General features: G+C 38.5%; 1 protein-coding gene across 3 annotated transcripts in view; it reads left to right on the top strand.

Moving 5' to 3' along the window:
- The window catches only part of HABP4 (hyaluronan binding protein 4), a 26,335-nt gene continuing 5,732 nt past the window's right edge, over nt 1-20,603 (top strand). Inside the window, exons 1-5 of one of the 3 annotated variants that reach the window (XM_063423513.1) lie at nt 1-19; nt 263-534; nt 10,983-11,130; nt 11,923-12,084; nt 14,084-14,167. In XM_063423513.1, coding sequence (XP_063279583.1) covers nt 279-534; nt 10,983-11,130; nt 11,923-12,084; nt 14,084-14,167 — 650 coding nt within the window. In that variant the 5' untranslated portion in view covers nt 1-19; nt 263-278. Of the gene's footprint in view, nt 20-41; nt 61-201; nt 535-10,982; nt 11,131-11,922; nt 12,085-14,083; nt 14,168-20,603 lie in introns of those variants that run through there. The other 2 variants (XM_063423512.1, XM_063423511.1) reach the window with 2 other exon arrangements.

Below are 20,603 nucleotides of genomic sequence, written 5' to 3' on the forward strand. Positions count from 1 at the left end.
GCGGCGGCGGCGGCGGCGGGTGCGCCGCGGGGCTGCACTGGCCGCCGCGGGCCGGCGCCGGTGGGGCTGCGAGAGGTGCGGCGGTTCGCGGGCGCTGGGGCGGCGTGTGGGCCAGGCCGTCGCCGCTCTCGCCCGTCGTGCGCGTTGTTCCGGCCCCGCGCAGCAGCGGCAGCCTAAGCGCGGGGGGGGGGGGGGGCGCGGTGGAGGGGGCGGCCGGGGGAGGTGAGGCGGCCGCGCGGATGATGACGGGGCTGGTGGGCAGCCCGGTGGCTGCCGTCATGCAGGAGAACTTCGGGTGCTCCGTCGCCAATCGCTTCTACCAGCTCCTGGACGACGAGTCGGACCCGTTCGACGTCCTGCGCGAGGCCGAGCGCCGCCAGCAGCAGAGGAAGAAGGGCGACGAGGCGGCGGCCGCGGTCGCCGGGAGAGCCGTGCCCGGGGGCCGGGCGGGCGGCGGCAAGAGGGAGAGCCAGAAGGAGCGCAAGCAGCCGGAGAGCTCTCCTGCCCCCGGCCCTGCGGCGCCGCCGCAGCCAGGTACTCAAGGTGGGGCGAGGCGGGGGCGGGCGGGACCGGTGGCCGGTGTTGGGAAGGAGGGAAGGAGGTTCCCGGCGCTGCGGTGCCCGGTGCGGGTCCTGCGAAGCCATGTGGGCGGCCGTGGGCTCCGCGCTTCACCCACCCCAGCCACGGCTGCCCCGTGGCGCGGCGGGGGCAGCGCTGTCACAGCAACGCTGAAAAAACCCGGTTCCTGGTGGCGTCGTGGTGGTGGATGCACCTGAAAGTATCCTCAGGGAAAGCAGTGACACTTGAGCACGGTCCTGAGACGTTGCGGAGCGCTCTCGGCCGAGAAGGCATTTTAATATGTAAATGAAAACTTCAGCAGTGTCCCCAAGAGGCAAGTGCAAGAGCATTAACTCCTACTCTGCCGCACCTACAGCGTTCATGCTGCTTTAGCAGCCCTGTCACAGCCTTTCACCCTGGACAGTATCCTTCAGTGTCTGAAATTTCCAGGTGTGTTTTCTCAGTACCTGTGAGTTTTCTGGCCTTTCAGTGTCTTCAGGGCTCTGACGTCTCCTGGGATTTGTGCTTGTTTTGCCTTGAGCTTGCACTGGTGAACCACCCTTTGAATAAAAGCTTATTTCCTGGGTTAACTCTTCAGCACGCTGTTCAGGAATGGTCAGCTGCTAGATTTTAATGTGTAACATTGCCTGGGGAAAGAGGGAGTCAGTTGGCTTCTGTGCTAAAATGTCTGTCACCGTCCTCTGTTGCTGCTGAAGGTTTGTGGGCCATAGCTGTTTGCATTTGGAGCTGATTGTTATGTCTTAGTGAGTCTGATTGTTACTACGTACCCGGTGTTGAGCTCGATGTGTCTGGATTCAGTATCTAAAGTATCCGAGTACTGGTGGATTGTTTCCAGTTATTGAGAGTCTCTGCACGGAAGATTCTGTTTTCACCCTCTTGAGTTGTAAATTCTCATTCTCCTGCAGGAGGCAATGAAGCCTAACACATAATCTGTTATTAAGACATTTTCTTCCTGCAATTAAAGCTCCCGTTAAGCTCACAGTAATTGTACCGTGTTTTTTAATGCCCTAGAAAAGGCCTTTGAACCTCGTTACTCCATCAAGTTCTTGCCAGTGCTATCAATTCTATTGCTTAGGCTTACAGTGTTATGCTATTCCCTACAGCAATTAGTTGATGCATTTATAGCAGTTTGTGAAGCAGGGAATCTTTCAATGCTAAATATGTCCTAGATAATGAGCACCTTTGTAGAGGAAGATATCAACAAGTTGTCGCTGTCTTTTTGGGCAGTTATATGGAACTACTAGTTTTGATGTTTCTCTGCAGCTATGTGACTTTGTCCCCTAAGATCAATACTCCAACTATAACAGCTTATTTTATTTAAAAGTTACTTTACTGTGATTGTCAATAGAAGTTGAAGGAGTGTGTTCAGTGAATAGCAAAGTCTCAAGTTCTAATGAAAAAGTTTTTGAACAAGAACTGGTGGTTATCAGTAAATTACCAGGAGCATGGTAGTATGTGAAGACCATCCTTTACCTCCTGCTCGCCTATAGGTGTTTTTATTCTTGGCGATACACCATCATCCTGTGGAGTGTCTTTGACTATTCTCGGCAACCATGATGTTAAGAAATCTCTTTTCTCATACAGAGAAAAGCAGCACGTGCAACTTGTTTCAATTTCTTGCTAATTTAAAGTGGAGAAAAGACTGCTGACTACAGTATCCGTAGTGAAAGGGCATTAAGATCTATTTTAAGAGGAGTTATTTCTCTTCTGTATTTAAAAATGCACTTTCTTCTTTAAATGTAGCATCTGTTCTGGATTTTGTGTGTTTGTCTTGGGCTTGTTAGGGAGTAAGGACTATAAAAGTACAGTGCTTAAGATGCTAAACCAGTGTGGATGGTCAAGACTTGGTCTTGTGTGTTCCTCCTTTGAATGTGCTGTCTTGGCAAATCTGCTCTGAATGGCAGAGAACCCTCTGACTCTGCGTAAATACACAAGTGATGATGTAGCTGATAAATGCTAGGCAAGAGGCGTGTTGAGAGAAAAATATTTTGGATTTTTGGAAGGGAGGGGGTCAGCTCTTCAGTTGGGCCATACAGAGTTGGTTTGTTACATAGGGTTCAACCAGAAAACTTATGGATTTTATACAGTTGAGAATGATCAACCTCTGGGAAATGTCCTTGTAGCCCCACGATTTGGCATAAAGCTTCTAATAACAGATGCATTGTCAGAAGAGTGCACCTCTGTTTAGGGAAGTAATTAATATTGATTAAAATTACTAAATTGTTAAGCTAATTGTCAAACTTTTAATTAAAAAAAAAAAAAACCCACACCAGAGTTAAGACTTCGTTAATAGACTTTCTTAGAGATTTTTTGCCCCTGATTTTGGGCATAACTACCTCTAACTTCATTCTACCTATTAGTAATTAAACACCACAAAATAGCATTTAGACCCATCTGACAAGCAGAATCAGATTTTGGTGGTATTACAGCTGAAGTGATGGCATTCACTGCATTGTACTAGTGTTCCTGGAATCATCTCATCACAGAACAGGGCTGAAAGGCCGTGTTAGAAGGGACATCAAAGGATGGTCTGGTCCAACCTTTCCTAGGAAAGGCAGCCTTGAAGAGCTCATCTGCTGCCTTGTCCAGTTGCATTTTGAGAGCCTTCTTTGAAGGGGGCCTAACCCTGAGAAGGTTGTTTCAGTGTAAGGTAGCACCAGAAAGAAATTCTTAACACAGATGAAATTGCTTCTTGTGCAACTTTTTCCCACTGTAGCCGCTCACCTTTGTGGGACTCCTTGTGAAGAGAACCTTCATCACTGTAGCCTTTCAAGTACCTGGGGTACTGTAATGTGGCTTATACGAAGCCTTGTCCAGGGAGAAGAGACATGGCTCCTTCAGTCTTTTCTCAACCAACCTTTTCATAACCTTCACAGCCTCCTTTTGGATATTTTACTGTCTGATCATCTTCATAACCCTCCTTTGGAGCCCTCCATACTATTTTATCTAATTGCTAGGTTGTTTCCTTGTTTGGACTACAAAAAGTCTTGTTAAGTTTCATGATTTTTTAAATTCTAGTATTATTTCTTGAGCATATTGAATCTGTAAAAAAGGGTCTTTAGAAAGACTCAAAGCATATTTAGTCTTCTATTTTGCAGTATAAGAAGTTTTACTGTAGTCACAGATTTTTTTATGGTATTATGTTTTAAAGTTTGAGTAGAAGGTTTAGTCATGAAGTTCTGTAAGGCAGCTTTTCTTTTTTAATGTAGTTCTTCACTGAGTTTTTCAGAGCAGATTTTACTAAATTTCTGGAGATATTTTCAATGTGAAGCAGACCTCCTGGGAGGACTTTGCCAGATAATGTAGTACTTTGACTTTTAAAATCCAAACTATTTATTATGAAATGACACAACTGTAAGGAGACAACTTTTTAAGCTTTGTTTTTTATGGAGAAAATGAACTTCTATTTCATTGACTACCAAAACCTGTGCTTTTGACCTTAAGTGTGTGTTTTTTCTCTTCTACTTACTGTTGTTTTGTGGTTTTTAGACTGTATTAGCTAAGGTTTTGAGTAAAGGCTGGTTGTAGGTATTGCAGCTCTTATAGTTGCACCACTTGACGTTAACTCAGTCCATTCTTAGCACAGTGTCGAAACTGCATTTGCCAGCTCTTTATTCAAAAGGCCCAGTTGCAGAGCTTGCATTCTTTGCCAGCCCAGGAAAATTATATTTGTTGATCATGCACTAATACTCTCTGTTCATATGAAATCTCTAAATCTTTGTTGCTAATACTTCTAAGACATTCTCTTCTTTCATGTGCATATGATGACTGTGGTAACATTTATATATAGTTTGTAAAGACCATTCTTTTGAGTTTTTAGCTGTGGTTTTAAAATAGCATGGAAAGTTTCTATGGAATTTTATCTTTGACTGTAATTTTCTTATTTTTAAATAGTTTATCCTGATAGCATTCTTTCAACTACAGTGTCATAAGGATAATCTAGAGGAAAGTTGTGACAAGCAATTCTGTGATTTAGTGAATACTGGCACACATGAAAAAAAGAAGGCACAACATAGAGTCTAACTTCATGTGTCTTTTTGGTGTGTTGCTTGCACACACCAAAGCTTGAAGCTTTTTATTTTTGTATTTTGGCATACCCTATCCTTCTGCAAATCAAGTGATTAGCCATGCTTTAATTAATGAAATTAATTGCTTGAAGTTTGGTATTAGAACTGCATGGTCACACACATTTAAAGGGAAGAAAGGGTTTTTGGAATCTTGATTCTTCTACACTAAAATATAACAAAATAAGTGCCTGAATTGCCTTTTACTATTTCCAGTTAGGAAGTTTTGTTGTAAAGGAAGATTAGTTGCCTGTGTATCAGTTGTTAAAGAAGTTTATTCACCCTAGGCTTCCCACAGCTGAGTCTCTGACATCCAGTTTCTGGGGAAAAAACATGAATTATTTTGTGGTACTGCAGCAGGGACAGCTCAAGCTAGGTGCCTCCCCAGAGGGACCCAGAACAAAGAAATACCTGGGATTTTATACCCTTACAACCTATACACTCTTTGTTGCATGCTTCACACACCTTGCATGCACCTCGTATTCCAATGGTGATTTTTGTTTGGGAGTCTTCTTGTTCATTATCAAATTCTTTCTCTGTAGCTGTTTTTATCTGGATGGGTTGCAGCTTCTGATGATAGCCGTGACTTCTTAATCTTTTAGTTTGCACTGGTCTCTCTGCTCTTAAACAGTACTGCACGACTCATTTAGCATTTCAAGATGAAAGTTTGCAGCTCGTGGCCTAGAACTTCAGCACTTTGCTCGTGCTAAGATAAAAGAATTCAACAAACTGAACTGATTCTACAACAGTCCTCCTTTTGTTTTTATTAAGCCTTCCCACTATTGTCAGAAAAAAACTCATGAAGTCTTTCAAAGCATTTAACTGCAACCCATAATGTCCCATATGGTGCTATTGTAAGTAATAGGCACAGTATCTTAAAGCTCTAACAGCAAAATAAATATTTGTAGTAGGATGGTATATGAGTATTTCCATTTAGGTTCTAATTTGGATTTCTCTGAAAATACCCTAATTAATACTTCAGTAATACCATTGAGCATGGTTTTGTTTGTTTTGTGGGGTTTTTTTCCCCTCAAAGGTTTTTTGCATTTATCTAACACACTGGGTCAACCACTGGTCTCTAAGAGGTTTGTCCTGGATGTAATTGTTTGCCAAACACTAGTCCTGTTGATGACAGCCTTAGATGTTGGTGAAGGCTATTTCCCATCTTTGCATAATATCCCAAAATACACTAGTCCGAAGCTTCAGGCCATTGTAAACCTATCTGACTACAAGTTTGGGTTATTTTATTTTATTATTTTATTTTATTTGAATTTTGTTGAAGCCTTTTGTATGAGCTTGAGAGTGTACAACAGAAATTTCCCTTGAAACCTTAATAGCTACCAACAGAATCTGAATTTAAAATCCATCAGAAATATTATTTTCTGCTGAAGCAAGGGACTTTCATTTTTTCTGTAGTGTACCCATTGCATGACACACTCCAAAAACTTCTTTAGACTTGGTATAAATAGTGACACTTGCTGGTCATGTCACAAGCTGCTTTTGCTGATTCAATTAATTTGGCCTCTTGGGCCATCAGCAAGGGTTGTAGAGGTTCTGTTTCAAGTGCCTCAAAGTTTTTCAGCAATGCATAGCCTCTGTTTTCAATTTATGTAATATGAAGATCCATTGGTGAACAGTATAAGATCTAAGGTCTCTAGAGGCTGATTTTATCAATCTGTCCATAGGTGGCTCAAATGGAGAACCTTGTAGGAATCATGATGCAGCTCACTGTTGCAAGGAACAAATAGAATTGCTGAATTCAAAACATGACATCCTTTTAAAGCAGTAGTAATTAAATTAATGATTTCAAATTCAGAACAATTCATGTTTTGAAAAGACAAAGTTTGTCTATCATGTTGTTTAAGAATCAGTTCTACTTTGTGTTACACACACAGTTGTGTGACCTTTAACCAATATTTCTTTTACAGCTTAGAATATGCTTTCTTTCTCCAGAGTCCAATTTTACTTCCTCTGCCTTGATAACTTCTTTCAATGGTTTACTTAACTGCCCTAGCCCCCCTGGTAGTTTGGGTCTTCAGTACCCTACTGTGCCTAAAAAAAAATCCTCACAATTGTTTTCCTTATTGCTTTGTTTGGTCAACGTATTTATACCGTAGCTTTGGACCCATCTTGGGGTCTAATTTGTCCTTTTGAAGTTTACTGGGAAGAAGGATAGTCTTTCACAGCTGGAGAGGGTTTCCTCCCTATTTTATTTTGGGTGGGAGGGGAGAGAGTGATTGTTGGTTTTTGTTGTTATTTTGATTTTTTTGTTTGAGTGCATTTTGTTTTGTCATTTTTGTTTGTTTATTTGTTTTTGGTTTTATTTATGGATTAAGCCCAAGCTATCAGTTCTACATCGGTGCTGATTTTATTCTACAGCTTTGTGGCTGTGGTTTTCAACAATTCTGGGATTTTAGCTCCTTTTGTAAGCTTTTGGTGACCACACTGCTTCCCATAATAATTAGGTCTGTTAATTCAGGCAACAAATGTAATTCCTTATTTCAGGTCTGTAAGAGGTCTCTTTATGCTGGGCAGTCTTCTGTCAATGTGACCCCTCCAGAAACACTCCTTTTCCCATTTGCACTGTGCAAGCAGTTACCTCTCAGTTTGTGAATTGCATGCTAGCTGCCACCATCACATCCTAATGATCCTTAGAGTAGGGAGTGGGAGAAACAGCAAGGTTTCTACTTTAGCTTATAGTCACTGACAGCAGTTGCAAGCTGGGGTCCTTGTGGTGTTTGTCTAAAGTCACGGCTTTCTACCAAAAAAAATTTAAAACAGAAAATGTAAAGAAGTGGGAGCACACTCTCTCAGTGCAGGCCAGTGAAGAGCCACTGAGAGACAGAGAGATACGTCTTTCCAAGCGGAAGTCTCACTTGTTTGAGGATAGAAGATATGGATAGAGAAACTTGCTGAGAGTTAGACAGCAATACTGGAAAGGCAGCTGGATTTTTCTGCATTGTTTTAAATCCATCTGATAATATATAGATATCCAGTGTCTGGGAAATCAAGTAATGCAGGTTCAAGTTCTGCTTTTCCAGTTGCAAGTTCTGTGTAAATACTTATTAAAAACATTTCTCTAGGAAGTCTTCTTATCCAAGTGCTGCAGTGTTAGCAAAACTAATAGTGAAGTATTATTGTGGGGAAAGTGAAAACTACTTAGGTATGTTTGCTCTGTATGATTTAGAGTTTTAAAAATGTCACATAAAGCTGAGCTTTTTTTCTTTAGCACTGTCTATTTCTGGTACCTGGTAATTTTAGTATTTACAGGTTCTTTCCCTCTAATAATAGCTCAGCTGTGTCTTCTGGGGAAAAAAAAAGCTAGGTCTGATGAAACATGTTAAACATCAGATTTCTTTTCTGATTCCTCAGTTTAGAAGGTAAAGTGATAGGCAGCTTAGCCAACAGACTGGGCTGATGCAGTAACAATCCAGGAAAACTGTGGTGAGGTGGAGAATAGTATGGCACATATTCAGGTGAATACAGATTACAGATGTAATTTTAAGACACAGGAAAACCCTTTAAAGAAAGAGAGGCTAAACTAGATAACTAGAAAGAGCAATCTTTGGTTTTTAGAATTATGTTCCTGAGGCCTCAAGCAGATGACTCACAGAACTGCAAAGCTTTTTTTTTTTTTTGTGATTTTGAAGAAAACCTACATGCCAGACTATATATACAAACAAGCAGACAAAACTGGGGTGTACTTAGAGAGGTAATTATTAAGCAACCATTCAAGGTGTACCCCAGTTCTTTAAGTTATGTCAGTGATATACAAGAAGATTCATGCTTTGTCTTGGTTTTGTTGCCTTGGTTTTTTGTCCCCCGAAGGGTAGATGGCCCTTTAGCTCTGTAAATAAAACTGAGTCTGTGTTAGGACATACACGTAGCAGAGGATTAAAATTGTATAGTTTATGCTGTCACTGATGCCAAGGTCCAGTTTGGTTTGCATTTACATGCAGAGCTGAAAGTTGGGTTGTTTTTTTGAACTGATTCATAGGCACATCACACAACCTTCTGCCCTGAGGATGACTCTAGGTCCTACTAGAGAGATAGAGATGCTGCATCCACTACAGTTCTGCAATCCGTTCCTTCATATCTGTCAAACCAATTAAAGATGCTTTTGTGGCACTTACTACCTGTATAAAATAATCTTTCTAGTGTTTAAAATCCATCTGCAGTAAACAAACCCACGTGTTAGAATCAAAGTGAAATAGCAATGCACTGAAATTGGAGTAGAACAGATGGCTCCATCCAGTATGCTTAGTGCTGCTGACATGTAATACACTGACTTCTCTGGCAAGAAGACTTGTTTTGAAGCACTTCTAAGTGGTGCTGGGTAATAGAATGAGACACAGTCTTTTTAAAATGACTTCTGTGTCTTCTTTGGCATTGTTTTGCTAGTTCCAAGGAGCTCTTTGGATCTCAAGATGAAGTTGAAGTTAATACTGAGTGTGTAGGGATGGGTGTCCCTGACTACTGCATTCTTGCCAAAGGAATCTTTATAGAATAACTGATACTTCCGATAGCTAATCAGAGGATCAGAAATTAATAACAGTATAGTTGTCTATGCATTGTTGTGCATTCAGTTCCTAACAAAATAACAAAAACGAGGTCAAAAATTAGTAGTCATTTTTTCCACAGTAAGATTCCAATTTAGAATTAACACTTACATAGTTGGTAGTGTAGTTGAGATTTGTGTAGAGCAGATGTTTCCCAACAGCATGTACATTTCTGTATCTTTTACAATTTTGCTTTGTGTTAAAATGTCCTGATTTGAAAAGTTTAAACTGGTTTCAAAAGTTGTCCTTTGTCCAGAAATTAAATCATAATTTGAGTAATGCGAATGTGCTCAGTGCTCAAATAACTCAGTAGATCAAATAACTCTAAACCTTGAGAAAAGAGAATTGCTAGAATGTATTTTGTCAAGTGGTTTGTAGTTTAAAGAAGAGCAAAGCTGAAGTTGCTTCTATACCACACACTGAACTGTCTTCTCTTCATACAAATATGACTGTTCTTCGTGCAGAACAAAAAGCTTTCTTTACCGCTTATTCACCAAACGGGTAGTTCTTTGAAGCTTTGTTTTTACAAATGGTTTTAGACTTCATCCTCACCACCTAAACTTTGATCCAAAATCTTATATGGGCATTTCTACAGGGCTGTGAATTAATTTGCAACTTTATATTGTGACATAAAATATCCTTTTTTCTTTCTGTGTTCTAGCAACAGAGGTACAGTAGCCAGGACTGTCACTTGTCCACTAACCTGAGTTCTGTAATCTGCTCAGCACTGCACAGGGTACTTCTTGTGGAAACAGTAACTCAGTTTTGTTTGAGACCAATCTTCCTGTTCCTTGCTTGATTGACTTACACTATTGGCTGAAAAAGGTGTTGGTTTAAATATAGAGGCCTAGCAGACAAAAAGACTTACTTTCTTTCTTCTGGAGAACTTGGTCCCAGATACAGAACAGAATTTGGGAAAATGGGAAAGGAAGCACATAAACAACCTTAATCTTCTGCTAGATGTATACAGGTTGAGTGTGAAAGTTCAGTTTATTCTATTATAATTCTATTATACTAATACAATTTCTTTCCATTCATTCTGCCCAACCCCTTCCTCCTCAACGCCAACAGTGGCTGAACAAAACCCTAAAAAAGTCTTAAATATATTTTATTTTGGAATATGTCTATGTTCTAGAATTAGTGGTGTTGAAGTCTTTCCACTTACTGTTTGGGTCTCTGCCACCTGAACTCAGTGACCTTTAGTGTTGTTTAATGACGCTTTCCTCCATAGATCAGCAGTGTGAGGAGGTGACCCTTTCCTGGTTGTTTGATACTGTGCCCATGAGCTCAGAGGACCTGGAGGCTTAGACTTCTAAATTGAGCTCATCTGGCAGGAGGTGTGTTGTTTCACTATCAACACTTGACTGTAAGGAGTCCTTCTCTTTCCCTCGCCTTCCTTCATTGCTTCTGCTGCTGTCTTTCAACTAGTCTTTTCCATTGAAGCTTCTCTACCTCATCCTGTGCTATACTTTCATGATCCTTGAAAACATGAGAAACAGTTTTTGTGTGACTTGTGAGCAAAATGAGATTTTTCTTTAGACTATCTTTTCTAGAAATCTCTGACCTGTATCAAAACCCATAGTATTTTTCAGGTTCATCAATACAGAAGGTAAAACAAGCACGTGGCTTTCAAACAGTGTCTGCCAACTTAGCTATAAGGACTTTTAATTTTTGGTGGACTTGGGTTTGGAGGTATAACCAACTCACTTCAGTCAGTAGTTTAGTAACTGCAATTGTGTTACTATTGAGCTTTCAGTAATCCCTGCGTGTGTTTGTGTAGGCCCAAAGCGAGTACCCAGGCAGGGAGAACAACAAGGGTTCAGTAACAGAAGCACAGAGGGGAAAAGAGACAAAACTGAATGGAGACCATCTTTCAGGGAATACCGTCCCTATGGACCACAAAGACAAGTGGAATTCTCAGTGGAACGGTATGTATCATGCAGAGAGAACTAAGATCCCTCACAGAGGATCTGTGCTTTATTAGCATGCAGGTTTTTTGCAAGGCTACTCCCTTCATGCCTGTCAGAGCTGTAGTTTCAGCTTCCTGGGGGGTTGAATTGGAACATTTTTTGCTGAATGTTAGAAATACAAGGCAAAACTGAAAAATATAAAGATCTGAAAATGTACCCCCTAGTCAGCAGCATATTTATAATGTTAGTTTCTGAGCTCACATACCAAGCTTTGCAGAACATGTGGGAGGTTCCAAGTTGGAACTTACTGCTTGGACAGTGAATACATATTGATTTTGCCTTCTTCATAAGTACTAGAAGGTTCCACTTAAATCTTTAAAGCTTCAGAATGTGGCTGTTCTTTCTTTATACTATGATAGTTGATATTTAGTAGATAACAAGTTGTCTGAAGTTTTTAGCAGTTGCATATAAATATGGGTTTAGATGGTAGAGCTATTGTGGGATAAAGTTGTGAAGATTTGGCAGTTTTATAATGTTTTCTTTAATTTCTGTAATGTTTTCAGTGTTAACAACTGCTGATTTTTCTGCTCCTGTGTGCTGTAATAATTCCTCCAGAGTTCAGTTTGTGTCCATTTTTAATGACAAATGAAAACAGCTGTACTGTGTGCTGTATAAAGGTGCAGTCTAAAAATTGTGCAGTAGCTGTTATATACTGATGTGTCCCATAGCTGCACAAATATAACTATGATTTTTTTCTTCTTGTTAACTGTTCTATTAAAAGAAAAATCTGACTAATTATCTTCTTTTTAGACCAGTGGAAAGATTAGACTATGAAAGACCAATAAGAGGTCGTGGTGGAGGAAGAGGCAGAATGAGAGGTAGAGGAAGAGGTGGTGGATTAAATGGAAGTTTTGATGGGTTTGACCAAAGAAGAAAACGGGAACCTGAAAGACTAAGTGGGAATGATAAAACGTAAGTGTTCTGTGTGCTGTTTCTTACTTGGTATACAATAATAGTCAGCACTGCAGTACTGTCTTTTAGGTATTATGTTCCCTCTTACTATCCAGGTTGGCTGGCAAAAAGTCAATACTAATTTTAGTTTGAGGTCATAAAAAAAAAGGAGAAAAAACGTCTTAAACTCAGAATTGCTTTCCTCTCTAGAGGAGTGGAAGCAGATGACAAAAAGGGTGGAGGTAGAGCTCACAACTGTAGAGCAATTAAAGATGATGCGAGGTATGTCATACAATTGTGCCCATCATAGATCATAATTTTCTGTGGCCTTTGTTAGATCGTCATTTTCATCAGTTCCACGTCCATTCTAAGCTTTATAAGCATCGCTTTCTATTATTGTTATAGTTAATATAATTTTACAGTTTTTTTAACTTGGCTCCTTCATGGTGGTGAGATTAAATTGAAGCAAAGGCATGATGATGCTTGTTCACTTAAGACTGCCAGAATCTTTTGAGTGGAGCTGAGTTGTCCTTTAATGGAAGTAAGTTACTACTTTTCTCAACAGTTAAGTAAGTGGACTCTGGTATTTAATGGGATTACTCCAAAATGCTGATTCTGAGATTCAAACTCTGTTACTTGGCCTAAAGTCCAGTCTCTTTTCTGGTGTTTTACAGATACTTCCTAAATTACACAACTGTAGTATAATTCAGTGTCACTCGGAAGGTAATATTGAGCTGACTTGTACCACTGAAGTGTATTTTAAAGTGCTAGAAAAATCAGTAGCATAATGTGACTAATGGCCACTTTGAGTTAAGAAAAATCAGGAATTTTCCTTTTAATTCTGTATATCTTAGTGGTCCTGGTTTCTGTTCAGATTTATAAAAACCTCACAGATTATGTTGGCTTTTGTCCATTCTTTGCACCTAGCAGTACATTACTCTTTTCAGTAGCTTTTGTTCTCTTAGACATCTAGAACTCTTTTAATGAAGCCTGATAAAGGATGGAGAAAAGGCAGTGCTTCGAACTTCTAGCAAATATCTCTGGCCACATTCACTGACAAAATTGTTTTAAAAATAAAATTGTATTTTAAAAATCTAACTTTTAAAACTTAACGGATTCAGATAATCATGCTAAAAGATTGAAAAATACAGCCTTGGTGTGTAATAATTTTTGGGTCTTGACATTCTGAATTCTTTGGAAAGGTTGTTCTAACTTCTCTTCCATCTACAGAATTTCATATTAAGAGTAGATTGGTTAGGTACTCTGGCTTTTCAAAGGATCGGCTTGGTGAACATTGTTCTGAAGTGATAGGACAAAACTAGCTAGCAGAAAACTTTCTTCTGTAGGGTATCAGGGAAGGCTTCATAAGCTTACTAGGTTTTTATTGGCCTTTACATATTTTCTCCCTAGTTTAGGTTTGGTGGGTTTTCTTTTAGTTCAGTACCATCAGAACTTATACCAGTGTTGTCTTGTGATGTTGTAAAAGTGACATAAAATTAAAGCTCTCTGAATGATTCTAAAAGCATGTCTGTGCCCTAATTGTGCTAATCAAGCATGGAAGATAAAAGGTGTTAATTTTAAATATGTATGCCTACTACTGGAATGAAAAAAAGTTCCTACTGTCATTTGGCAGTGAATAAAAGTCCATGTGACAGAAAATACAAACTTTAATTCTTTAAAAGAAGCAAAAAGGCAACCCCAAATATTGGTGTTATACTGACAACTAATACTAATCATGATTAGTATTCATAATTGAATTAGTTCATCCTCATATATGCATTTTTTTAAGGAAACTTTTCTCCTAATACTGCTCATTTTGTTAGTTGTACAACTAGTTGCTTAATACATCTTTCCTCTTACAATCAAAGAGTTTTACTTTTTTTTTTCTCTCCATACCAAGGAATTCTGGTAAAAGAAGTAATGTATTGACTTGGTTTTTTCAGTGTGACTCATGAGAACTGTGGTTTTGTTTTAGTTTTTTGTGTATGTTTTGCTTTGGTTTGTTTGCTTATTGTTTTAGTGGGATGGAACAGACTGCATCTATGGAGGAGACCGTGTTAACTCCTGAACAGCCAGGGACATCTGAAGGAGAACCTCTGAGCAAGTACAGTCAGACAAATATTTTCTTTCTGAATGTAAAGGAAACAATTAACTCTTACTGATGTATTGAGGGGCATACTAGAAACACGAAGTTTTGCTAGTGCATGTATTTAAAAATAGAAAAGCTTCTCTTGTTTGTGGGTATTGGCAACTGAGAGATGGGGACATCTGAGTTCTGATCAGAAGCCTCTTTTATTGAGTATACAAGGCATTTATATAGGGTTTTACTTATATGGCACTTACATAGGGTTCTATTTGTGGTAACAATTTCCCACTGGTTACATGTTCTTCATAACATCACATCACCTGGTAACATTATCTTATCACAAAGTTTCACAACTTGTTTCCTGGTCACTTTTTCTTTAGGGAGCATCTATCTGTGTTTGTCTGTCCCATGGTTTCTGCTTGATCAGGCTCCTTTATGTTCTATTCCCCATAGGGAGTATGGAGAATGTGTCCCTAATTCTGAATAAAGCTTGATTTATATGGTTGGAGATTGCATTTAATTGCACAGTGATACTTAAGTTCCTAAGATTTGGTGATAATTTAAGGAGGAGCTACATGTTATGTTTTACTAATTTGTAGAAACTACCTTGCTTTTTGATGTTCTCTAAGAACAGGTATTCAGGGTGCCCATGCAATTGTACAAAGATACAATTCAGTTCCCTTTGTATACAAAGACATTTAAAATACACTGAGCTACTCTAAGTTGGTATTTACCAATCACTAATATCATGCAGATATCATCTATTCATGAGAGGCCATGGCAGAACTTGGAAAAATTTTCTGGAAAAATTTTCTGGAAAAATTTTCTGGAAAAATTTTCTGGAAAAATTTTCTGGAAAAATTTTCTGGAAAAATTTTCTGGAAAAATTTTCTGGAAAAATTTTCTGGAAAAATTTTCTGGAAAAATTTTCTGGAAAAATTTTCTGGAAAAATTTTCTGGAAAAATTTTCTGGAAATGCAGTGAGCCTTGAAAGTAGAGAAATTGAAAGAGGCATGTGCCCCTTGTCTTCTGGGTTCCATTTTAATCAGTGTCACAGCAAATAAATTAACACTGGCTTAAGAAAAATAACTGTACGGTCTTGTCTAAGTAAGAGGCTTAAAGAATAATTAAATAGCATGTGGTGCATATTGCCAAATGAGTGAAAGATGGTCAGTGCAGTATGTCAACCTCTTCTGTTGCTGTGAAGCTTTTTTTACCTCATGAGGCATTTCCAGATATAAGTGATATGGGTTCATTTCTTAATTCTAAAGCTAACTAGGCTACAAAGCCTGTTTTATATGTTCAGGTCATTTAACCCTGTAAGAAGTTCAGTTGATATAGCTTTGATTCTTTTAATTTTAGCGTAGGTTTTAATATATAGCTAAAGGTGTATACACATGGGGGAATCTGTCTTTGAATGATTTATTATTGTAAAAATGTTTCTAGACTGTGTTAAATCAGTCAGGCAGTGTAGGTACACTGGCAAAAATGCACTATATTAGCTATATACAAAAACAGTTATTCAGATTTTTAAAAATTTTGATTTTGTCAGTTGCTGATACCCTTGCTTGTTTCACACTTGTACTTGTTTCTGCTTCAATTCAAGGTCTTTGTAGATTTGTCTCAATATCAGTTCATTGTAGAGAATAAGGCATGAAAAGTGTATACAGTGGAAAAGGCCTTTGGCAGAATCTGCCAGTTGTTTTTAACTCTTTCATCTTTCCTAGAGATCACTAGATATTCAGTTAGATTGGGAGCCTTTCTAGAGATTTTACTTGTGTTTGTATTTTTTTTAAGATTAGTTTAGGCATAGTCCACTGAAATTCAAATGATTCAAAAAAGCAAGTAACCTACAAGTACAAGATGCTGCACTGTGTAGTCCTTTCAGTGCAATAAATACTGTCCCAAAGGCTTACAAATCTATATACAAAACATGAGTTACATAAATTTCCCTACACTTACCTTTTGGGGAGTGTCAGCTTGGTGACTCTGTGTCTTTTAAAACAGAAGATATTGTGTGAATAGTGCCTAGGTCATTAGGGAGGGTTGTATGGCATACACCTTAACAAGATGGAATTGTTGTTTTAATGTTTAAAGCAAAAGCTGGTTAGGATATGGTGTTCAGGCTTCAGAATGTATTTAAAGGTCTTACATGCTTAGTTGCTCCTGTCCAGCTAACACAAATTAGGTTACCTTCTGCTTTTGCTACAGCATCAATATTATAAAAGGTTATGTGTTTGCGTGGCCTGCTTCTAGGGTGTTTCTAATTCTGACACTAAAACACGATGACTGCAGGGAAACCATTTATTCCAGATTAGATGTTTTGGCTTTGTTCAGTACAATTCATGGGCTAATCAATTCCTATTCCATATCGAAAGGTATTTGCAGAGCTTTTATTTTATCCTGTGGGGTTCTTTTATATTTTTTCTCACAAGATAGTTTTCCTTTTTGGTGGAGCTATGTATCATTTTGTTTATGTAATAGGAAGCTTTAACAATTTGTCTTCAAGATTTTTTAGCTCTTTATCTCATTTATTTATTTGTTTTGTTGTTGTTTATTGGGTTCTGTTGTTGTTCAATGGTGACATAAAGCTGTTATAGATCAAGTCAGAGCTTCATAAGTATTTGATTCAGTGTTTTTCTTCCATAATAAGTTCGTGTAGTTGTTGTTTGGTCTTTCTTACCTTGTTTAAATTTTTCTACAGCTGGTGATAATGCTCTTACAAATAATGTTTAGTGGGAAAGCTCCATGTCATTGACTTCTTGATAAAAGCTGGCTAAGCATTTGCTTTGTGCAGCTGCATAATACAAAAACTGATCTGAGAGAGACCTGCTGTCATTATTTTTAGTGATATGAAAATAATAACTGAATAGCTGAGCTAAATGCCATTCCTTTCCATTTGTCTTTCTTCTGGTAAAAGGAGAAGGTATTTTGTTAACTATATGCACAGTAATCAAGGCATAGGTAATGGGTTATTGTCATGCACTGGAGACATTGAAGCAGTAGGTGCCATTACTGAAGGCTCTCATTTAGTGATTTGGTAGGACTTTCATTGTGAATTCAGTTTCTTCGTGTCCAGAGGTTGTGCTTAGTTGTCTGGCTGTGTTTTGTAAGCATGATTGCTGGTGTGTCAAGGAGCTTATTAATTTGATTAATGAAAATGCACACCAAGCAGTTACTAAAAATGTGTAAGGTTAGAGGGTAGAAAGTAATGCACAGAATGCACTTCCATGCTGGCTTGGAGCCCAAAATAATTTGCTGCAATTGAGTTTCTGTCCAAAATGTGACATGCAGGTTTCTGTTGCTGTGCTTCATTCATAGGTGTTTCCCTGTGGGAGTCTTGACATCCTAAACCAGATTTGTACTGCTAATAACCTAGCAGTTAAAACCATCCTTTGGAGTAAAGACCAAAATAGTACTTTGCAGTTGAAAACCCCAAATATTTGCAGTGTAAATCCACAAGCAGTTCCTTTGGAACTGGCTAGTGGGTGTTTTTGATGTATGTGTACTTTTCAAACCAATAGCTCTGTTTGCTTTTTGAGAGATCAAGTTGTTGTGTGGTCAAATGTCCTCATGTTATCTATGAACATAGCAATTCAGACCTGAAAGAGGTCTTTTGGGCCCAAGGCATAACTAATTTTAATTTTTTCTTCTCATGGCTGTCTAGTTGATTTTAATGTACTCTGCTAATGGAGATTTTAGTGTCCTCTGGTGGTCCTTCCAATACTTAAAAAAATAGAAGCTGCTATGTTAAGTTCTTTTTTTCCTGGATGTCTAGCCTTAATGCCATGGATATGCAAAACTTTCTTTAGCATTATGTATATTTCCTTTGCACATCTTTAAAGGCTTCCCATGTACATTATGTGTTTCAGACTTGTCTTGCAGCACTATTGTGGACTTCTCACCTGTTCCCATGCAGAAGACATTATTCAGTTGAGATGTTTTTCCACCCTACCAGCAATAACATCTGTTCCAAACAAAAAGTTGATGTGGCTCCTTATCATACATAATATGTTGTTGAAAGAGGAGCAGATATTTACCTGAAATGCTCTTGCACTCTAGAGAGTTGGGGTCTCTCCTTCAGAGCTTCTGCCTTGTTAGTAGTTCTTTCTGTGTTTGGGCAGCTGATACTTTTGCCTGAGTGCACATATTTCTAGTTGTTCTTAGGACTTTCTGGTGATTGTTGTTTTGGTTGCTTGTTTTCAAATCACTGGGTCACTTTAGTGTCTTGTACCACTGAATGGTCAGCCATTCAGTATTCTTGAATACTTGCACTATTGCCCTTGTTTTGTGCAGTCTTTGTGACACAGAAAATGCAGTAAATATTATTTTACACCGTTAAACACCCACTCACATTCTTTTTTTTTTTCTTTTGCAAGTTGAAATATTGATAGCTAGTTCTCCACTACTTTTTGCTATCAGTTCTGTATCTTTGTGCAGCCCTTGCCAAGGATTGAAACACTGTCTCTGTAATGTGGTGAAAGGTTCATGGGAGAAAGTAAAAAAGACTTCCTAAAGTTCAGATATGTGGTTTACTGAGTGGCTTAGGAAAAAATTAAACCAGTTTAATAGAGACACTTTTATTAGTTATGTTTCTCTTTAATTCATCTGAGTGTTTACCACCAGTCTTGTTTTTCTAACACTTATCCTCAAAACTGAAGCTTCAGAAAATTGATCAGAAGTTATCTAGCTTCTTACTCTTGCAGACAACAAATTGAAATGTTTTGGGTGCTATGTGTTCTTTGTATTCTTACAGATGCAACAGTATCTGTTGGTGTTTTTCAAGAAGTAGCTGCTTTTTTCACCAGTATCCTTTTTGTGTAACTCAGTAAACTATTTTTTCCCTAACAGTCCTTCTAATACAGTTTCAGATTGTAATGAGTGTGGAACTACAGGCTGCTTAGCAGTCTTTTAACCTTGAATTTCTAGTTGATAAAGCTGGAATTTTCAAAATAACAGGGCATAAAGGCCTGTCAGAGGGCAGGCATGTAGTACAGGACTGCTGTATTTGTTATTGTTCTGTGAAGTGAATTTATAACTGTGTTAATCCTAGAACTAAAATTAAGGGCTGCCTTAGTGTACGGTTTTGCTTCTCCCAGTCATATGCTGTGTATTTACGAAAATACTGTCTTATTTTGACTGGCAAGAAATACAAACGCTTTGCTGCAGAATCAGGTAAGAAGAGGGACCAGGCCTGTTCCTATGTAGGCTAGTTCTATAATGTACACAACAGTCCTAAAAAATGTGCATACTCCAATGGGTTGCTTGTATAACTTTAAAAACAGAATACACACAGTCACTGGTTGTCATTTGACTGCATCTTTCCATGATTAAAAAAATCCAACTTGCATCTAATAAACTGTATATTTACATAGGGGAAATTATGATTATTTGGTAGGACTGTGGAACTGTGATTGAATGAGGAAAACCAAATCCATTGTTCTCCCATGAGACAGGTTCTAATGAAGGGGCTTTCCAGAAAAGTTAGGGAAATACTTCGTCAACTCCAGCTGCTGTTGTAATGCCTAGCAGCTTCCTGTGTAAGAAGAAATGGTTTCTCAAGTGTCTTGGAGTAATCGGTGTGGGCTTTCCTGGTATTTGACCTGTTTATGCAGCAGACAGTTATGGTGATGTAGGAAGTTGTGCTCCTTGTATGTGATGCTGGTTAGTAGGAAATAGCTTTCTGTAGGTATCATTAGATGTACACCTGTAATGTTCTAAAAGCTGCTGTCCTGGGCAGGTGTATCATGATCAGCAGCAGAAAAGTGGCAGAAGAGTACTCAAGCAGTGATCAGTGGAAGAGAAGACTTTTTTGCTTATGTATTTTGTTTTATCTCTGTGTGTCCTACAGATGTAAAACCTTCTGTCTTTACAGTTCAAAAATATGCAAGGCAGCCTCTGACATATTCCACATGTTTTTCTAGAACATATCATTATTGTACTTAGTGACAAATAAAAATTTGACTAGGATTAATCCAGTTTTGCCAAGTGGTAAACACTGTCTGCTTGTCTGTTACTACATCTGGTAAAAAAATTCAAGGAAGCATCTTGTGAAATTAACAAAGGAAATATTAATAATTACCTGGAAGATCCCATGGTGTGATCATTGTATGACGATAATTTTTGATGACTGAAAGCTACACTGAAATATGAATTCATGTTGTATTGTCATTGTGCAGTACAAGGCATTGAAATCATGCAATGGTGGTGTCTTAAAATGTCTCTGTGTGCTTTTTCTTTTTCCTGTGGCCATATTTGCTAGGGTGTAGATCCACGATTAAACTGTAGGTTTAAGAATATGCCAGATCAAAAAGCAGAATGATTTTGTCTAAAATCTAAGTGCTTAAATTCAGGATGAGACTGCATGAGTACTAATACAAGAGGCTGCAGACAGCATTTGTTCATATGACTAATTTCAAAGACTACATATACATATATGTATGCATACTCTTAA

This window comes from Prinia subflava, chromosome Z (genome assembly GCF_021018805.1).
Source record: "Prinia subflava isolate CZ2003 ecotype Zambia chromosome Z, Cam_Psub_1.2, whole genome shotgun sequence".
Classification (NCBI taxonomy): Eukaryota; Metazoa; Chordata; class Aves; order Passeriformes; family Cisticolidae; genus Prinia; species Prinia subflava.